The sequence below is a fragment of the Macrotis lagotis genome, chromosome 3, assembly GCF_037893015.1.
Source record: "Macrotis lagotis isolate mMagLag1 chromosome 3, bilby.v1.9.chrom.fasta, whole genome shotgun sequence".
NCBI lineage: Eukaryota > Metazoa > Chordata > Mammalia > Peramelemorphia > Peramelidae > Macrotis > Macrotis lagotis.
The window spans coordinates 112,541,427-112,560,756 of NC_133660.1; the positions used below are offsets into that span (position 1 = coordinate 112,541,427).

Sequence of the window (19,330 nt, forward strand, 5' to 3'; positions counted from 1 at the left end):
TGAAATTTAATCGATAAGTAAGCAATCTTTCCAAGATCATGTTGAAATGGGAACAAGAAAATGGGCGTCATTTGAAAAACTATCTAGATTAGCTAGGAATCTGAGGGGACACTTAGGAAGGAATGGCACAAAAGATTCAAGGACAGTGATCTTATTTGCACAAAGTCAGAGTGAGCTGCTAGTTCATTACTCAGTATGCCAGGGGTCCATACAGTTATTTGGTAGTTCAGGGTTTTATATATATATATATATATATATATAACCTGCCTAATTTAAGTTACTCGCATGTTTATACACTTTTAAATATTAACCAAGCCACTGACATTTTTAAATTTGAGACTTTTGTTCAATTATCAATAAGCTGATCTACCCCCTAGAGGAAATGAACTATATTATTAGTAACATTCTTACTATAAGAAAAAAAATTAGATATGAAGATCTAGGACAAAATATTGTTTGCAATATGAGAAAGGAGGTGTTTTCTATATTGGATGTTTTTCCTTAATTGTTTTTCTATGTAACAGTAAAGTGTTAAGTCTAGGAAGAAAGTGAGGAAGAGGGAAATGACCCTAATGTAAAGACAAAAGGTATCAATAACTTTTTTAAAATATATATTATAAGGGGCAGCTAGGTGGCACAGTGGATAGAGCACCGGCCCTAGAGTCAGGAGTACCGGAGTTCAAATCCAACCTCAGACACTTAATAATTACCTAGCTGTGTGGATATATAGCTAAATAGAAGAGAAAGATCATAAGTTCTCAAAGTCAAACAAAAGAGTTAGTAGGTGAAGCCATGTCATTTACTGGATGTCTGAAGACAATGAAAAAATAATGGGAAACATCATTTCAGGAAAACAATCATCTGACCTTGCAATATTCATGACGTGCATTAAGTCAAAATACCACTAAAAAATCATTACCACACATGAACCAACACCTGTAACAGATTATGTAGAACTTGAAAATTCTATTAAGAAACCAAAGAAGATCATCAGAAACAAGTCACCATAAACCTTAAAATAGAATGATTCCAATTTTAAAGTCAACAAAAAAGTGCCAGAAAAATGTTTCAAGATTAAAGGAATCGAAAGGTTATAAACTACTCAGAGGCCTGATATCTATCACAAGTGTTTTTTATTCAAGGGAAGTCAGAAGATGCTAAACAAGGTGATACTGAACATCACCTCCAAAATAATAGGAACAAACTTAAAAGACATTAAACTGGGTTACTAATGGGGATGGTTCTGTAAATGGACTGTTTTAATTATTCTCTTGATTAGTTCAGAATAATGAAATTTTAAAAATATGGCAGGACAGCATGCAAACTATCTCCTCTCTCTAAAATTCAGGGACCTTATCTCTTCTCTCTTAAATTGCAACTATATATATATATATATATATATATATATATATATATATATATATATATACTCTTTTAGTTGGTCTCCTTACCTCATCTCTCACCTAAATCCAATCCCTCTTCTACACAATTGGCAAAGTAATCTTCCTAAAGCACAGATCTGACCACATCATTCCCCTAACTCAATAAATTCCAAAAATTCCCTGTTTTTTCTATTTTATCTCTAGGATCAAATATAAACTATTTGGAATTGAAAGCACTATGTAACTCAACCTCAATGTATCTGTCCAGCTTTATTAGACATCACTCTTTCACACACCACGCTCCAGTCATTCTGTCTTTCTTGCTATTTCATATCTAACATACTTATCTCACAACTCAGGCATTTCTAAATGTTATTACTTTATATTCACCTCTTAAGAGTTCTTTGTTTCCTTAAAAATTCAATTCAACTATCACCTTCTACATGAATCCTGCCTGATGCCTCCCTTCTTTCCCCCTAAAACTATTAATGCATTCATTCCCTCTTTAAAACTGCTTAACTATTATCTCCTGAAGTAGAATATAGGACAAGAACTAGTTTTCATTCATCTTTGTCTCTTCAGTACTCAAAATCAAATAGTCATTTAAATACTTATTGACATAAGCCACTGATGTTAAAAAAAAATGTGCAACAGATAAAAAAAAATTAATGCATGATTTCTTAGGGAAATTTGACAACGAAAATCATTTGGCACAATGAGGGGACAAAAAAAGTCAAGAAACTCCTGCAAGAACAACAAACACTTGGCTTCAAGACAGAGGTAGTAGAAAAGAACAATACTGGTTTGTTAAGCTCCTTTCCAGAATTTTACAAAGGAAAGAGTAGTAGTATTGCATCACAAAACAAGCAGAAAAAAAAAATCGTTTAGGGGAAAAAAATGAACCTACAAAAAGCTTAGCCGAAAATCAGTAATTCAGATTATTCAAAGATACAGATAGATCTCAAAGGAAGATGAGGCATCCAGTTCCATCCAATTCTTGCATGCAAATTTGAGGTTATATTCAATTGATAGCATAGATACATTAATAATTTAAATCCCTAAATAATGATATTCTTGATAAAAGAGAAAAAAGAAAAGGTGAACTGGGAGAAAATACTACTTACACTGTTTCAATGATTTGTGTTCATTCATCAAATATACATATTTGGATTCAAACATCTCAGTATCAATTTGCTACAACGGTTTTGTAAATTAACAAGGATAAAGAAAAAGAATTAACTTTATTAATATACATGACAAATTTTCTTTCATATCTTTAAAATCTTTTAATATAGAAGATGTACTTTTGCAATTTTTCACTTACTTTATATGGTGTGGCACTGAACTTAGGGAATTTTTTTATGAATATTCACTAATTCTTCATCATGAAACCACACATTATCAAATATAAAGCTTATTTTTGACAACCAATTTTCCTAAGTCTATTCTTGATTACAGCCCTCAGATTGTTCAATGGTGTTTAAGTCAATTGATTTCAGCCTATTGAAGCATGTTTATCTCCATATTTCTTTACTTTTAATGATAAATGGCATGACACAAGGTCACATTGCAGCTTACCATCATAATTTGGGAATTTTTGAATCAGTACAACAATATATTTTACGAGAGCTCTTAATTCCCTTAATGGGCACAAGACTTTGAGGTCCACAGTAAGCAAACAATCCCTAAAAGTTTTTTCAGTGGCTGTTTTCCAGTCTTTTGAAAATGTCCAGATATTACAGCCTCACCTGGACTACAAACTATAATTTTGGTATAGACTTGAAGGAAAAAGTTCAATTTCATCAGTACAAATTATCCTTTACTCTCTTTAGTACTCCAGCTTTAAAATCTAGCCTACTACAAGTATCTTATTTTCACAATGTAGAATTGCAATTATTTATTGCTTTTCTGGTTATTCTTCCAAATTCCAAAAGCCTATAACATTTAGAAGAACAATCAATAACAGCCTCTCCAATTGCTGGATTCTTCTGAAAGTTTTTACTTGTTTTTTTTGAAAAGATAATTTCAGAGCAATTGTCTCAGTTCTAAGCATTATCTTTTATTTTCAACTTCACTTTTCTTATCTACTTCCTGCTTCATGGTAGATTTAAAGGATGCCTAAAGGACGCCTGATTTTCCCATACCAACAGATACTATATTCTTGAAGAGCTACAACTTTTGCACATTTTAATGGCAAAATATCTATGTAAAAACACAGCCAAAGAAAGCAATGAAACACTTGCATGGCACAAAATCTAGCACACAAATGATAAGAAAGCTAAGGGTGGGAAACCAGCCAGATTCAGGGTCATATGGTCAATGAATGATGTTCTGAAGTCAGCAGAAACCCCTATGATCAATGCTGACCAAAAACATATCCAAATTATTACTTGTTCCAAGCAATTTACCCAATATTATATAAAAACTGGAAACTTGGAAAAAAGCAATTACATCAACTGAAGTACATATACTTTAAAAAAAAAAACACATGGTGGAAGTCTTGAGAAACTGATTTACAATCTATCACAAGAAGGGTCCCAAAAAGGATGAGGGGGGAAAAAATCAAGTTATTATCAAAAAAAAAGAGACTAAACAGAGTAGTAACTATTTCACTTGACTCAATAAAATTAGAATCATCTACATGTGAATTGAGAAAATATAAAGGAGTAGGCAGACTTCAGTAAAGGACTTCCTATAGGAGACTACATGTTTACAATAAAACAATATAAGTGACCAGGAATGTAAGATCCCATTGGGTTTACCTGTTGATTACCAAAAAACACCTGGCTCAAGGGAATAAAATGCTCTTTTCAAATAGTTATTTCCCATATGTAAGTGAAAAATCTTACAGGATTTCTTCATACAAGCAATCACCAACATAGTTGTCCCCAATGTTCCTGCGATGATTATCAATATGGAGTGAAAGCATACAACAGTAAAGTTAATGCTTGGCAAAGATATTCACAAGATAATGCCTTTGTACAATGTGCAAAATGTAACTGGATTCCTTATAAATGATGAGGAAATCTGCATGTGCCTCCTTCCATGTGCATTGTGCTAATCATATAGAACAAGTCCAAGAATACTATATAGCTCCTCAATGAAATTCAGCCTCTCAAAAGTGATTAGCCTAACAATCTACATAGAAAAAAAATAAGTAATGAAAATTATTTATTTTGCAGATGAGGATGTGTAGTGTTATTTATTCCCACATATGTCTTTATATATTGACAACATAGGTCAACAACGACCAAGGTCTATAATTATTTAGAGGGGAGAGGACTACAATGCAAATGGGAAATTATACAGCATTTTACTGAGCTTAAATTGTTCCCAACACAAAAATCCTTCTTTGTAATACTAACACCAAGATTGGTACATGGATGTCAATCTCAGATTTTTGGAACAAGTGAAATTGGAATTTAGCCCAAAGGGCAAAGGATAGAAGTATAGTAAATTTAAGTAGGTGGTAGTATGAAAAAAGTGGCATACAATATAATATCTAGAAATTTTGTGATTAAAAAAATGAGAAGTTAATCATGTGAGGTACAGCAATGTAGATAACAAGTGGGAAGTGCAAGGAAATATTAAAGAGACTAAGGAGGAGGCTTCCAGAATACATATCAGGGAAAACATAGACAAGAATTGTACATTATGATGAGGATCAGGATCTGAACCAGTGGAAAATGTTACCACACTGATGAGATCAGAGAGCCACTGAAGTATTTTAAAGATCGAATAGGTTATAGTTCCAAGAATATAATAGTAGGAATACTGTGCAGCATCATTTTAATATGAAACTCAAAAAATACAAATGCTTACCATGGCCAACCCACCTTTAAAAAAAGAGAATAAACTGGGGCGGAGCCAAGATGGCGACAAGAACCGATTGTGTCTTAGGTGCTCTCTCGTAAATCTTCAAAACTAAGGACTCTAAATAAATTTTCAAGAGACAGAACACACAGAGGGACCCAGTGAGGCAGATCTCCCACTCAAGATAACCTGGAGAAGAGCAGAAAGGCTCTGCTCCCTCACTTGGGAGGGGCGGCTGCCAGAGGGATGGCCCGCCAGAGCAAAAGAACTTCAGCCTCCCAGAGGCAGTCCCAGGGCGCTTGGAGCCCTGATTCACAGCAGTGGGGGATTTTCCTGACCTATGGCCCCAGGGAGCACCGGGCACAAATTGGAAGAAGCGGGTGGGGGGGGGGGGCCTCTTTCAGAGCTAGCACTTGAAGCCCAGGCCTCAGGGCAAACAGCCAGCAGCTGGCCACCACAGCTCAGATCCAGGAAACAGAAGCAGGTGGAGCTGGTAAGCAGGAGCCCCCAGGGCATGAGCCCATTGAGCTGAGGGAGGGGAGTGAAGAGAGAGAGACTGCAGAGCTGCGTCCTCTGCCTCTGGGGCTCTGACCACATTCAGATCCTGATTGCAGTCTAGGCCTCCCCCATGGAAGAGCAGGGCCCCCCACCTCAGCCTCGTGGGGGGGGGGGCACTTGTGGTCATTCACAGACCAGGAGGGAGGACAGAGCCTCATACACTGAGACCCTTGTGGGAGTGTCCCAAAGGTTCAGGAAGCACCCCAAAAGCAGACTTAGGCTGGGAAAATGAGCAAGCAGAGAAACAAAAGGAACACCATTGAGAAATATTTTGCCTGTGAGCCCAAGAAGGATCAAAATACTCAGTCTGAAATGAAGAAGCACAAGCTCCTGCATCTAAAGACTCCAAGAAAAACAGAAATTGGGCTCAGGCTATGACAGAGCTTAAAAAAGACTTTGAAAATCAAATGAGGGAGTTAGAAGGAAAACTGGGAAAAGAAAGGAGAGATACAGGAAAAACATGAAAATGAAGTCAGCAGCTTAGTCAAGGAAATCCAAAAAAATGCTTAGGTCAAATAGATAAAACAGTTCAAAAAGTTATTGAGGAGAAGAATGCTTTAAAAAGCAAAATTGGCCAGATGGAAAAAAAGATAAGAAAACTCTAAGGAAAACAAATCCTTCAGACAAAGAATAGAATTCAGGGAGACTGATGAATTTATGAGAAATCAGGACTCAATACTTCAAAACCAAAAAAATGAAAAATTAGAAGAAAATGTGAAACATCTTATTGAAAAAACAACTGATATGGAAAACAAACTTAGGAAAGATAATGTAAAAATTATTGGAATACCTGAAAAGTCATGATCAGGAAAAGAGCCTTGACATCATTTTCAAAGAATTACTACAAGAAAAATTGCCCTGATATTCTAGAAGCAGAGGGTAAAATAAAAATGGAGAAAATCCACCAATCCCCCCAAGAAAGAGATCCCAAAAAACCAACCCCTAGGAATATTATAGCCAAGTTCCAGAGAAAATATTACAAGCAGCCAGAAGGACACAGTTCAAATATCATGGAGCTGCAGTCAGGATCACACAGGACTTAGCAGCAACTACATTGGAAGCTTGTAGGGCTTGGAATATAATATACCGGAAGGCAAAAGAGCTTAGAATGCAACCGAGAATCAACTACCCAGCAAGGCTGAATGTCCTCTTCCAGGGGAAAAAGATGGACTTTCAATGAACCAGGGGAATTTCAAATGTTCCTTTTGGAATGGCCAGAGCTGAACAGAAGGTTTGATCTTCAGATACAGGACTCAGGTGAAGCATAGAGAGTGGAGGAGAGGGGATAAATATGAGGGACTTAATGATGATGAACTACATGTATTCCTACATAGAAAAATGATACTGATAATACTCATATGAGTCTTCTCAGTTAATAGAGCAGGTAGAGGGAGCTTTTATAGTTGAAACACAGGAGAAAGCTGAATTTGAAGATAAAATATGGTGTAAAAAGGAGTCATTAGAAAAAAAAGGGAAATGTAATGGGAGAAAGAAAAAGGAGAGGGGTAATAGGCCAAGATATTTCATATAATAAGTTTTTCTTTATTACAATGAGCTATTGCAATGATAGGGAAGGGGGGAGGGAAGGGGGAATGAGGGAATCTTCGCTCTCATCAGAGGTGGCTAGGAGAGGAAACAGCATATATACTCAATGGGGTATAGGCATCTGGAGTAAGGAGAGGTGGGGGACGGAGGAAGAGGTGGGATGTGAATGATGGCTGGGATTGGAAGGCCTGTTCAGGACCATAGGGCCAGGTGGATGCTGGGCCTAAGGAGTGATAGGGGGGTTCGGGGCCTCTTGGCCCCAGAGCCAGGGATCTGTCTGTTGCGCCACTCAGATACCCTACAACAGAGTCAGAGTGAAAGGAGAGAGAAAATATAGTACATGGTAGTGGAGAAATTCGAAAGGAGGGAGTTGCGATCAGCAAAGGCCAACAGTGGAAAAATATGGAAATAACTTTTACGATGGACTTATAAAGAATGTGATCCACCCAAGACAGAGTTGTTGGTGTCGGAACAAAGACTCAAGCACATTTTTTTAATTATTATTATTTTGGGGGGGTGCAGGGCAAATGGGGCTGGGTGGCCTGCCTGGGGCTGCATAGCAGGGTGATCGTTGGGTGTCTGAGGCCAGATCTGGACCTGGGTGCTCCCGGCTCAAGGGCCAATGCTCTGCCCGCCACCCAGTCACCCCTACTATTATTACTATTTTATTTTATTTTGGGTCTTTTTTTCTCTTTTTTTTTGGTTTTTGCAGGACAGTGGGGTTAGGGTGGCTTGTATGTCACACGGCTGGGTGATTGTTGGGTGTACAGGGCAGGATGTGGGCTCGGGTGCTCATGGCTCCAGGGCTGGTGCTCCATCCACTGCACCACCTGGCTATACCTACAATTATTACTATTATTTTTTAATTTTAATTTTTTTTCTCTCCCCTTTACTTTATCACTCAAGTGAGTCTATATTTTTGGGGGGAGGGGGTATTTTGTTTACTCTTAAACAAGAATATTTTATTAATGCATAAAAAAAATTGTACAAAATGAGAATAAAATAAATAACTGTGGATATGGATGGGATTTTCCATCCTTAGGTCTTTAAAAAAAAAGAATAAATTTAAATCTAAGATAGAGGTCAAATTAAAAGTCTTATTGGTAGAAACTAGAAATAACTTAAATGCTTAATACGAGTATCTAAAAATTAGATCCAAAGCTTATGAAGAAAAATAACAATTTTTCAACTGTGAATTCATGGTGTCCAGAAAAAGAATCATCTTGAAGAGGAGACCCAACAAATAACCCTGTAAGAAACTTCAAACTAAGAAAATAGGGACCTGATAGGAATCCCAAAAGTTGTTTCCAAACCCTGAAAATATGAAGCTCTTACATTTATAATTGATTTTAAAGAGACCTCAATCATCTGATGAAACCCTTTAGTCCCAACTTGTACATAAGATATCGATCCTTTAACCATCACAAGTTGGAGATGATGGAGCTTGTCTCACAAGGTCCAGAAAAGCATTCAGGCTGCTATAGAGAAACTTCAGGCAACACTCAGAATCCAAGTTCACCGAGCAGGGAGCTTTTTTTATTTTGTCTTCATGTCCCCAGGTTCGAGCAGAGTGCCTTGTACCCAGTGGCACCTAACATTGAATTGTTGTGGCTGGTTCTGCTTATAGTTCTTAGTCTCTACTTATCTCACTGCTCATCAAAGTTCTTGACCTCTACCTCTTAATTCCAGTGCCTGTCATAATCTTAAATTTCTTGGATCTCCATTTCCCTGAACCTCAGAGCTCCTTTACCCTCATCCTCCCAAAAACTGGCTTTCCAAACATGTCTCCTAGTTCTGTCTCCTTTACCTTCATCATTTCACTTTGAATGCTAGCACTTATCAACCATCTGGGTCCATGTATCCTGGTCAAACAGGTTAAGGCTCAGGTCCTGTGTTTTCTACACAAATAGAATATTAAGTCCTGTACTCTACCTATTGCCTACCTTTTGGCCATGCGAACTCCTTGTTAGCCTTTCCCTCAGAAGGCACGAAGAGACTGAGAGAAAAGAAACTCGAATTAGTAAAAAAATTTGCTGCTTATTTGCAGCTAACAAAAGGTTTGCTGGAAGGCCAAAATAGATGGCTACAATGAACTTGGAGAATAGCTACAGATTTTTAAATAAGACATATTAATTTCCCCCTCCTCTCCCAAACCATTGGTACCCCTTAATAAAGATAATTATTTATTGCATATTAACTCTTATTGAATCTGAATAAATATTTGGTTTTGACAGTGCCAACTAACAATGAATGCCCTTTTACCTACTCTTTATGCCAAAAGGTATCATGCAATTTCTTCTTATGCTACCAACTTCTCATACAAACAAAATGGGCAAGAAAAAAATAACAAAAAAAACTAACAAACTATAGGATAGAAAGCATATGTACTAGGCTTATAAAGAGTTACGATTTTAAGAGTTTATAAAGAAAGGAAAATGAAAAGCAGAGTCATTATAAATAATTTTCAATATGACTAAGCTAGTTCACTGACAACTTCATCTAGGAAATCTTACCAAGAGATGACTAAATGCTTCTGTTGTCATTTCCAATTGGCCAAAAAGGTCACCTATTTCCTTGTAAAGTGATACTTTTTCATATTATGATCATTTTAAAGTATATTTAAAATAATATCTAAAGTAAATAAAATTTAAGGGTTTATATTTTATAAAATGAAAAGAATTCATGAGAATATTAACTGCTAGATTGCAGTCATATCTACATTTTTCTCTACCAGATGTTCATATTCAATTTTCTTCAAATAGTAGTGCAGCCAAAAGTTCGGACTTATCAACCAGAGTCTAATAATGAATCTAAACAATAATGTGGGTCTAAGAGGTATTTTTAGAAAAGACTTAAAAATAAGGAAGATGAATATCCTCTTTTAGACTATTTGGTCTATTTCCTTTTTCTGTCTGTTGTCACTACTCTTGCTTGAAACTCATTATACAAACTCAAAAGGCTTCATGGCTAAACCTGTGGTTGCCAAGAACCATTTCTAATCTCATATAAGAGTATATAGTCATTACTGAAAAAAAAGACACCTTTTTTTAACTGTTGACTTTTTTTTAATTTTTGCAAGGCAGTGGGATTAAGTGACTTGCCCAAGGTCACACAGCTAGGTAATTATTAAGTGTCTGAGACCAGATTTGAACTCAAGTCCTCCTGACTCCAGGGCCAGTGCTCTATTCACTGCTCCCCCCAGCTGCCCCATGCTGTTGACTTTCAAGAAAACCATCATCAGTGAGTGTTTTTAGTAGAAATGACATAACTCTGGGATAGCACTGTAAATGGAGACCAACAAAAAGAGAAAAAAAAGCATGAAGATTTAAAAAAAATAACAAACCAAAGTTGTATTGCTGTCCCCTTCTTCATAATTTCAAGTATTTTCTTATAACACCTATCTCTGAAAAGCTCATTCTCATGTTAGGTTTTTATTAACCAATTATTTCACAGAACATTGTAAAAGATTATTTTTACTTTTCAAAAATGCATGAGTATATCAAAATGAACACAAAAGATTTCTTAAGGATGCTTCTTGCTTATCATGAGTAATAGTGACAAAATTCCAGATTGGTGAACTTAAGGCTGTGTCTACACAGAGTTATTAACTGGATTGTTTTGACTGAAAAGACAGAACAATTTATCCAAACAACAGAATTGATATTTTGACTATATCAAATGGTGATTTAATCAACTGACTAACTTATAGACCAATTAACAGTGTGAAGACACTACCTAAAATGCAGGAATAAGCTCATGTACTGACTTTAGTAGTAAACACTGTACTTACCTTCTCTCAAAAAAATTATTTCAATTAAGATTAATAATAGTCAAAGTGATAGCTCCAAAGAGAATAAACAGAGCCATATCTTCTAGAATAGAGCCTCTTTACAAGTATCACAAGAAAAGCTATATTAGAATCAAAAAAAAAAAAAACCAAAAAGGATTCTACCATAACTTGTGAAGTCGGGGTAAAAATTCAGTAAAAACCACAGCTGCTATCAGTTGTCAAAAAAAAATCTACTCATTTAAAGCAAAATCTGTAATGATGTTCTTTTAGTTTCATGTTATACTTTTTAAAACATCTTATGATCATTTAACTTACCTAAATGAAGCAAAGTAAACTGGGCTGCTAATTCCTTTGCATCTTCTAGCGTTGTACATAGTTTGTCTGGCATGAAGTAACTCTGAGATCCATTTGCAATAGCAGGAATAACTATTTTATATACCAAGAGTACTTTTCCATCTTGACTTGTTGTTGAATATAAATAATATTCTGGTGGTGCCCAATTATTTTTGTTGCAGTAATAATCCAAATGCATTACTGCAGAATTGAAGTGATTAGATTTTAAAGAATACATACTTATTGGTGTAAGCTTTGTTCCAGGGAAAAATGGATAAGTGCATCTTTCAATTTCTGGGGGGCTTGGGCTGTGCTGACCATTGAGCCGAGCTGGAAGACTTGGTGGTTTGCCTAGAGTTTTTTGGTGTCCCTCTTCTTTGTTAGCAAACACCAATAGATTTTCAGAATTTGGGCTAATCTGACCATTAAGATGTTGTCTCCAAGTGCTTTCTTTATTTACTGGTTTAGCCAGTGTTACTTCAATACTTGCTCCATCAATACATTTTCCATTCATAACAGACATAGCAGCCACTGCATCTTCTCGGTTGAAAAAATGAACAAAAGCATAATCTCTAAGTTTCTTCACCCTTTCAACTGCACCAGGTTTGAATTTGTTGAATTCTGATTTAATTGTTTCCTCTGTGGTAGAAATCATTAAATTTCTTACATATAAAACTTTAACTCTCTGCATCGTTTCTTCATCAACTTCTTTCTCTGGATCTGCCCAATCTACTTGTATAGTGTGGCCCCATAGTTGGAATGTTCCTGTAAAAGTTACAAACAATATTCACTTATAGACAAAATTAAAATAGACAGAATGAAGGTCAAAGATTTGACTAATTCCCCCACAGAAAGAGAAACTAATATATCTCAAATATTTTTAATCCCAAAACAATTTTTCTATTCAAATAAAATTCAATTGGACATTTCTAGGTTGAAATTATTTAAGTCAAAAATAAGAAATATTGGGGTGGCTAGGTGGCACAGTGGATAAAGCACTGGCCCTGGAGTCAGGAGTACCTGGGTTCAAATCTGGTCTCAGACACTTAACAATTACCTAGCTGTGTGGCCTTGGGCAAGCCACTTAACCCCATTTGCCTTGCAAAAACCTAAAAAAAAAATAAAATAAAATATAAAAAAATAAGAAATATTGACGTTCATATTTATGAAGTCACCTTTAAAAAGAGAGAAATTTTAAAAATGCATACTGTTAAAACAAATGAGAAATGTATCACCAAAAACTTTTTTTTTTACAAATTACATTCTCCTGTAATGAATATCTGGCTTGACTTTTAAAATACATTTTTTAAAAAAAAATCTAACATTAAATCTTCTAAAATGTTTTCCAGTTTAGTCAATTCCTTTTTTAATATGATTATGATTTTATAAAATTGATCTCAGCAGTAAAATTATTTCAAGGTTAAAAAATAAGGATAAAATTTGACATGGATAATAATTTTCTTTTTTTTTTCACGTTTTTGCAAGGCAAATGGGGTTAAGTGGCTTGCCCAAGGCCACACAGCTAGGTAATTGTTAAGTGTCTGAGGCCAAATTTGAACTCAGGTACTCCTGACTCCAGGGCCAGTGCTCTATCAATAATTTTCTTTCTAAAAAAACCTACTTAGACTTTTCTTCTCAAGCAACAGTATAGCACACAATATAGATAAGCTCAGAATCAGATCTACATTTAAGTTCTACTTCTGACACATAATGACTACATAAACCAGAGCAAGTCACTTAATTTTAAGGGTCCTAGGTACTCTATACAACTTCGAAATGTAGAACACTTACTCATCCGCAATGTTGGAGAGAATTTCCTCACCAAAGGATTCTTGTACCAATGAAATCACAGCAATGGATTTTTTAAAATAGAAACAAAAAAAACTTTGTTCACCTGGAATAAGTTTTCTCCTTGCCATGGCAGCAGCTCTGTGGGACTCATATTCTACAAATGCGAAACCACGATTTTTGGTCTTATCAGTTGCACTTGGATAAACAATGACATCCACAACTCCTTCTGTAACTTTCTTCATTTCATCCAGTATTTCTTCTTTTTTCTTTTCTTTGGGAATAGCTCCAATAAATAATCTGCAATTATCCAAACTCACACACACACCAATAAATTTCCCTGGACGAATTTCATAATTATTAAGAATTCTAATGGCTAACTGGGCTTCCTCTTTTGTTGTATACATCACAAAAGCATATCCTCGATTTTCACCACTAAACTCCATCATAAGTCGAAATTCATATATCTTTCCAGCTCTTTCAAAAACAGGAACTAATTCATCTTCATACATATCACGAGGGATCTTTCCTACAAAAACTTCACACCCTCTAGGTGGAGGTGGACCTTCCCAACCTAAAAGGGAAGCACAATTTTCAAGGGAGGTATTTGTAAATCATAATTGTTCGGTTTGTTATTGAAAGATGGCTTATTATTTGGAGATAAGGTAAACATAGCACATAGCTATATTTTGGTTTTACTGATCCATTCTCACTTCCATTATTCAAATGCTTATAGCTAATTCAGTCGAACTCCCAAAGTTGCCTGCCAACTCCTCCCAAAGTATAATAGTGACCAAAAACAAAAGGGGGGGTGGACTTGGAGAAGCTGAGTTTGATTTCTATCTCTGTGGTCCTGGACAAGTCAATTAACCTCTCTGGGGTCTCAGTTTCAGATGCTGGGGTCAGCCTAGATGATCTTTGAAGTAACTTTCCAGTTCTCTAACTTTCTGTGACTCTAAAATAGTTCCTATTAAGACCATCATTACAACTTTGACATTGTTTCTTACTTCCCATCATTACCCACTCTTCCAAAACTGGTCTTTTAAAGTAAACAGAGCTAATGGACTAGCTATGAGAAAGTTAAAGAAAAAGATATTCAGGAGTCTTTTTTTTTCTTTCCTAAAGCTCAAACATGACTTGATAGTGAAGAGGAGGCTAGAAAGAGAAAATTTCTGCTAAAGACACTGTACTAGGCAAGAAGATAATCATAATCTGAATGCCTAAAGTACAGGATTAAATAGATTTGGTACACAGATAAATCCTCACCTGGTGGTGGTCCACCAAATTTCCTTTGCCCATTTTCTTGAACCATGTTGTAACCAGTTTTTTCCATTAAGGCTAACAAGGCTGCTTCATTCTGAGTACCAGTTCGAACTTTGCTGCATCCATTTGTTACATCTAGAGTTTCTTCATTCATAGTTGCGATTTCTATGTAAAAAGATTAAGAAAAGGTTTAAAGTAGTAGTGTACAGTAGTAACACTACTGCGTAATTAGTTTTTAAGCTATGTGCCATGCCAACATAATCCTATGGTCTCCACGGATTCATGGAAACAAAGTGTGGTCATCAAAACTAACAAGCCTGCTTTATTTACCACCTCTAAAAGCTCTGCCCCAATACTACAGCAAGGGTTACAGTACTAAACCTAATGAAGAATAAACAACTCAGTAAAAGTTGTGGTGTGAAGATGACCCAAGTTCTCAAAGATTATACAACAGAGAACAAGATCTACCTTACACATACAAGAATGTTTCAAACACTTGCCCTGCCTAGTCATGTGTGGAATCATTTATCAGGTACTGAATCCATTAATCTTCTTTTGTTAACAACATATGAAATCAATTACTAAGGTACAGGTGGGATGTGATCTGTTTCAGTGGATGGAGTGTTAACACTAGTAAAATTATAGCTTTTGAAATATTAAAGTATATTATAAAAGAAATAAATTTTCTTTGAAATACTTTAATATGGGGGGCAGCATCTCACCTCAGACACTTAATAATTACCTAGCTGTGTGGCTGTGGGCAAGTCACTTAACCCCATTTGCCTTGCAAAAAAAAAATTTAATATTTAGAAAGCTCAGCAAAATAATACTTAATAATACTTAACACAAATTAATACTTAATAACAAGCCTATGTTATCATCAACATCATAAATATAGAGCATTAATACATTAAAATGGACGTGGTTTTCTCGTTTTGGAAACATTGTAGAACACATCACTTGTCTTCACCAATGTAGAACACAAGTTGTCTATGATTTTTAACACTGCTGAGATGTCTAAAGCTCAGAGAGGCTAAGTGAAAACTGCCCATGGCATGCCATGTTTTTCCTGAGTAGAATGTAAGCTAGCTTATCCCCAGAGAAAGCGTTTAAGGCTACAAACAACTCTATCCACTTTAACAAGCTACCTCTGTAATCAACAATTCTCCACTTTTCTTTTCCATTTAGAATATCAATTTCATCAGCAAAAGAAACTACTATTTTAGAAATCCCTCTCTACTAATGCAGAATGAGAGTTTTTCATCTCCCCTACTCTGCAATGTGAGAATTGTCTATGGCACCTAGAAGTTATGACTTCCTCATGGTGACAAAATTAGTATATACTAGAAATTAAACCTGAATTCTCCTAACCCTAGAAATGACACTCTATCCAATAGCCCTGACCACTCATATTCCCATCCTCCTTTACTTTATCCAACAATTCTACCTTTCAATTTTCTTCTATCCACTTGCTCTAAGACCTGCCTTCTCCCAGACAACTGTACCCTTTACTAGTACCAGGTATACTATAGTCACAAATCACTGATCCTAAAGGGAGATCAGAATACACTATACTACCCATCGCTACTTTTAGAGTCTCCCTTTGACACCAAAACTCAGCAACCTCACATTCTATGAAATTCACTTAATTAAAATTTTTCTTTCAGCCACATAAATTATAGTGGCTATTGTGTATGCTATCCTCCCAAATTTTAAGTTCTTTTTTTCTAAACATGTGATATTTTATTTTTTCTCAATTAGAAGTCAAAAAAATTTTTTTGACTTCTAATTTCACTGCTTTCCCTCCATCCTTTGTTGAGAAAGCAAACAATTTGATAAAGGTTATACATGTGCAGTCATGTAAAACATATTATGATAGAAAGCAGGAAAAAAACAGAAAAAGAAAGCTTCAATCTGCATTCAGACTTCCCAATAGTTCTTTTCTCAAGATGACTAACATTTTTAATAGTAGGCCCTTTCAGAATTGTCCTAATTAATTCATCACATTACTGGGAATAGCTAAAGTCATTCACAGTTGATCATATGCAACAATATTGCTGTTTCTGTATACAATATTCTTTGGGTTCTGTTCATTTCTCTTTGCATAAGTCTTTCAAGGTTTTTAGCATGCCATCACCATCATATATAAATATATAACAATTTGTTCATCCATTCCCCCAACTGATAAGATATTCCCTCTATATCCAATACTAAAAGAGCTACTATAAATATTTTTGTACCTTTAAGTTCTTTTCCTTTTGGTTTTCTATCCCCCAGCAATGGGTGTATTACTTGATCAAAGGGTACACATGGTTTTATAATCCTTTAAACATAGCTCCAAATAGCTCTACAGTATGACTGAATCTGTATATAACTTCACCAACAGTGCATTACTATTCTCAATTATCCCAAATCCCTTCCAACATTTGTTATTTCCTTTTTCTACCATACAAGCCAATTTTATAGGGTGGGAGTTCAAAGTTGTTTAATTTGTATTTTTCTAATCAATAATGATTATTTTTTCCCCATTTAAGACTATATAAGCTAACTTTGATTGCTTCATCTGAAAACTGCCTGTTCATAACCTTTGACCATATTTCAATTGAGGATTGGCTCTTAGTTCTATAAATTTGTCTCATTTGAGAAATGAAGTCTTTATCAAAGAAAATTATTTTTAAATTTTTAGTTATGATTCCTATGTATTTCCCTAGATTCTGTTTTCCCCTTATTCACCCTGTTCTCTCTCCTTTCACCTTGTCCATTCCCAAAGTGTTTTGAATCTGACTTTTACCTCCCCAAATCTGCCCTCTCTTCTATCAGTGCCTTCTGATCCCCTTCCCCTCCTACTTTCCTAGATGGTAAGACAGATTTCTATACTCAACTGAGTGTTTATACTATTTTCTCTTAGAGCCAATTCTGATGAGAGTAAGGTTAATGTATTCTCCCTCATCTTCCTCTCCACTATAAAAGCTCTCTAGTCCTCTTACATGCCAGATAATTTACCCCATTCTATTTCTCCCTTTCCCCTTCTCCCAGATAAACATTCCAATATGCCTTCTAAGACACATCTAACTGCTGTTTTAATGAAAGGTTTTTAGAGTTACAAGTATGATTTTCTTATATAGGAAAAAACAACTTAATTTTATTGAATCCTTTCTCTTTCCTATATTTTTATTCTTGAGTCTTGTATTTGAAAGTCAAATTTTCTATTCAGCTATGGCTTTTTCAATCAAGAAATGTTGAAAATCTTCTATTTCACTGTATTTTCTTTTTTCCCCTTAAGAACTATCCTCAGTTTTGCTGCGTAGGTGATTCTTGGTTGTAATTGTAAGCTTTTTTTTTTGCTCTCCAGAACAGCATATTCCAAGTCCTCTGATGCTTTAATGTATAAGCAGTTCAACCTTGTATTGCCCTGAAACTGTGCTCCACATTTGAATTCTTTCTTTTTGTCTGCTTGCACTATTTTCACCTTGATCTAGTAATTCTGAAATTTGCTTATATGATGATATTCCTGGAAATTTTCATTTTGGCATTTCATTCGGGAAGAGATTAATAGTTTTTCAATTTCTAGTTTACCCTCTAACTTCTAGAATATCAGGGTAGCTTTTCTCCATAATTTCTTGAAATTATGTCCAGTTTTTTTTAATCGTGGTTTTCAGGTAACCCAATAATTTTTAAATGATCTCTCCTGGATCTATTTTCCAGGTCAGTTGTTTTTCCATTAACATATTTCACATTTTTGCCTATATCTTTATTCTTTTGATGTTGCTTTATTGTTTTTCCATATCTCAAACTCATTCCATTTGCTCAATTCTAATTTTTAAGGAATCTAAAATTTTACTCAGTCATTTTTTGTACCTATCTTTTTTTCCCCCCTTTGATCAATTCTGCTTTTTAAAGCAGTTATTCTCTTCAATGAAGTTTTGTACAGTAATCCCTTCAACACCATAACTTTCCCCATCCAGATTCACAGTTGACCATCATACAGTATTGCTATTACTGTATACAGGATTCTAATCATTTCACTTTTGAAGACATAATGTTATCTAAGTCTTTCAAGGTTACAGAACAACATAAAAAATTAAATGGAAATTCTGGGGAAGCTTTGTACAAATTGCAGAAAACAGGTAAAGATCAGCAGATGACACAGAGTCTATGGCCAAATACTTAACCCAAATTTTATAAGGTACTACAAACATCCTAAAGAAAGAACAAGAAAAACTCCAGTATGAAGAGAGGATCAAGAAATTTTACACAATTTTCCATATCATGGTGGCAAACATATCTCTAAGCCCTGTCATGTGGAAGAGTTAACTGTGATTCCTTTTCCTCTTGGCCAATTCTTCAAGACATTCTCTTGATTAGATTTTATGCCTCTTTTATCATTTAACCTATTCTGTTTTTTTAAATGTTATTTTCTTCGGTATTTTTTGTGCTTCCTTTACCAAGCTATTGATTTTTTTTCATGATTTTCTTGCACCATTCTCACTGCTCTTCCCATTTCTCTTAATTTTTAAAAAAAATTTTGAAATGTGCATACCCTTTTGATCCAGCTATACCACCACTAAGTATAACCTGAAAAGAGCATGAAAAAGGGTAAAAACATCACTTGCACAAAAATATTCATAGCAGCCCTGGTTTGTGGTGGCAAAGAATTGGAAATCAAAGGAATGTCCATCAATTGGGGGAATGGCTTAATAAACTGAGTATATGTATATGATGGAACACTATTGTTCTTATTAGAAACTAGGGAGAGAGATGAGCAGAACTAGAACAACACTGTTCACCCTAACAGCAACATGGGGGTGATGATCAATCTTAATGGACTTGCTCATTCCATAATTGCAACAATCAGGCA

General features: G+C 35.3%; 1 protein-coding gene across 17 annotated transcripts in view; it reads right to left on the minus strand.

Moving 5' to 3' along the window:
- RBM46 (RNA binding motif protein 46) overlaps window positions 1-19,330 on the minus strand; it is a 74,952-nt gene that overhangs the window by 24,617 nt on the left and 31,005 nt on the right. For 13 of the 17 annotated variants that reach the window (XM_074229084.1, XM_074229085.1, XM_074229075.1 and 10 more), the window contains 3 exons: window positions 14,476-14,637; window positions 13,316-13,783; window positions 11,404-12,186 (listed from right to left, as the gene is read on the minus strand). In XM_074229084.1, coding sequence (XP_074085185.1) covers window positions 11,404-12,186; window positions 13,316-13,783; window positions 14,476-14,626 — 1,402 coding nt within the window. In that variant the 5' untranslated portion in view covers window positions 14,627-14,637. Of the gene's footprint in view, window positions 1-9,241; window positions 9,295-11,403; window positions 12,187-13,315; window positions 13,784-14,475; window positions 14,638-19,330 lie in introns of all 17 variants that reach the window. The other 4 variants (XM_074229091.1, XM_074229087.1, XM_074229088.1 and 1 more) reach the window with 1 other exon arrangement.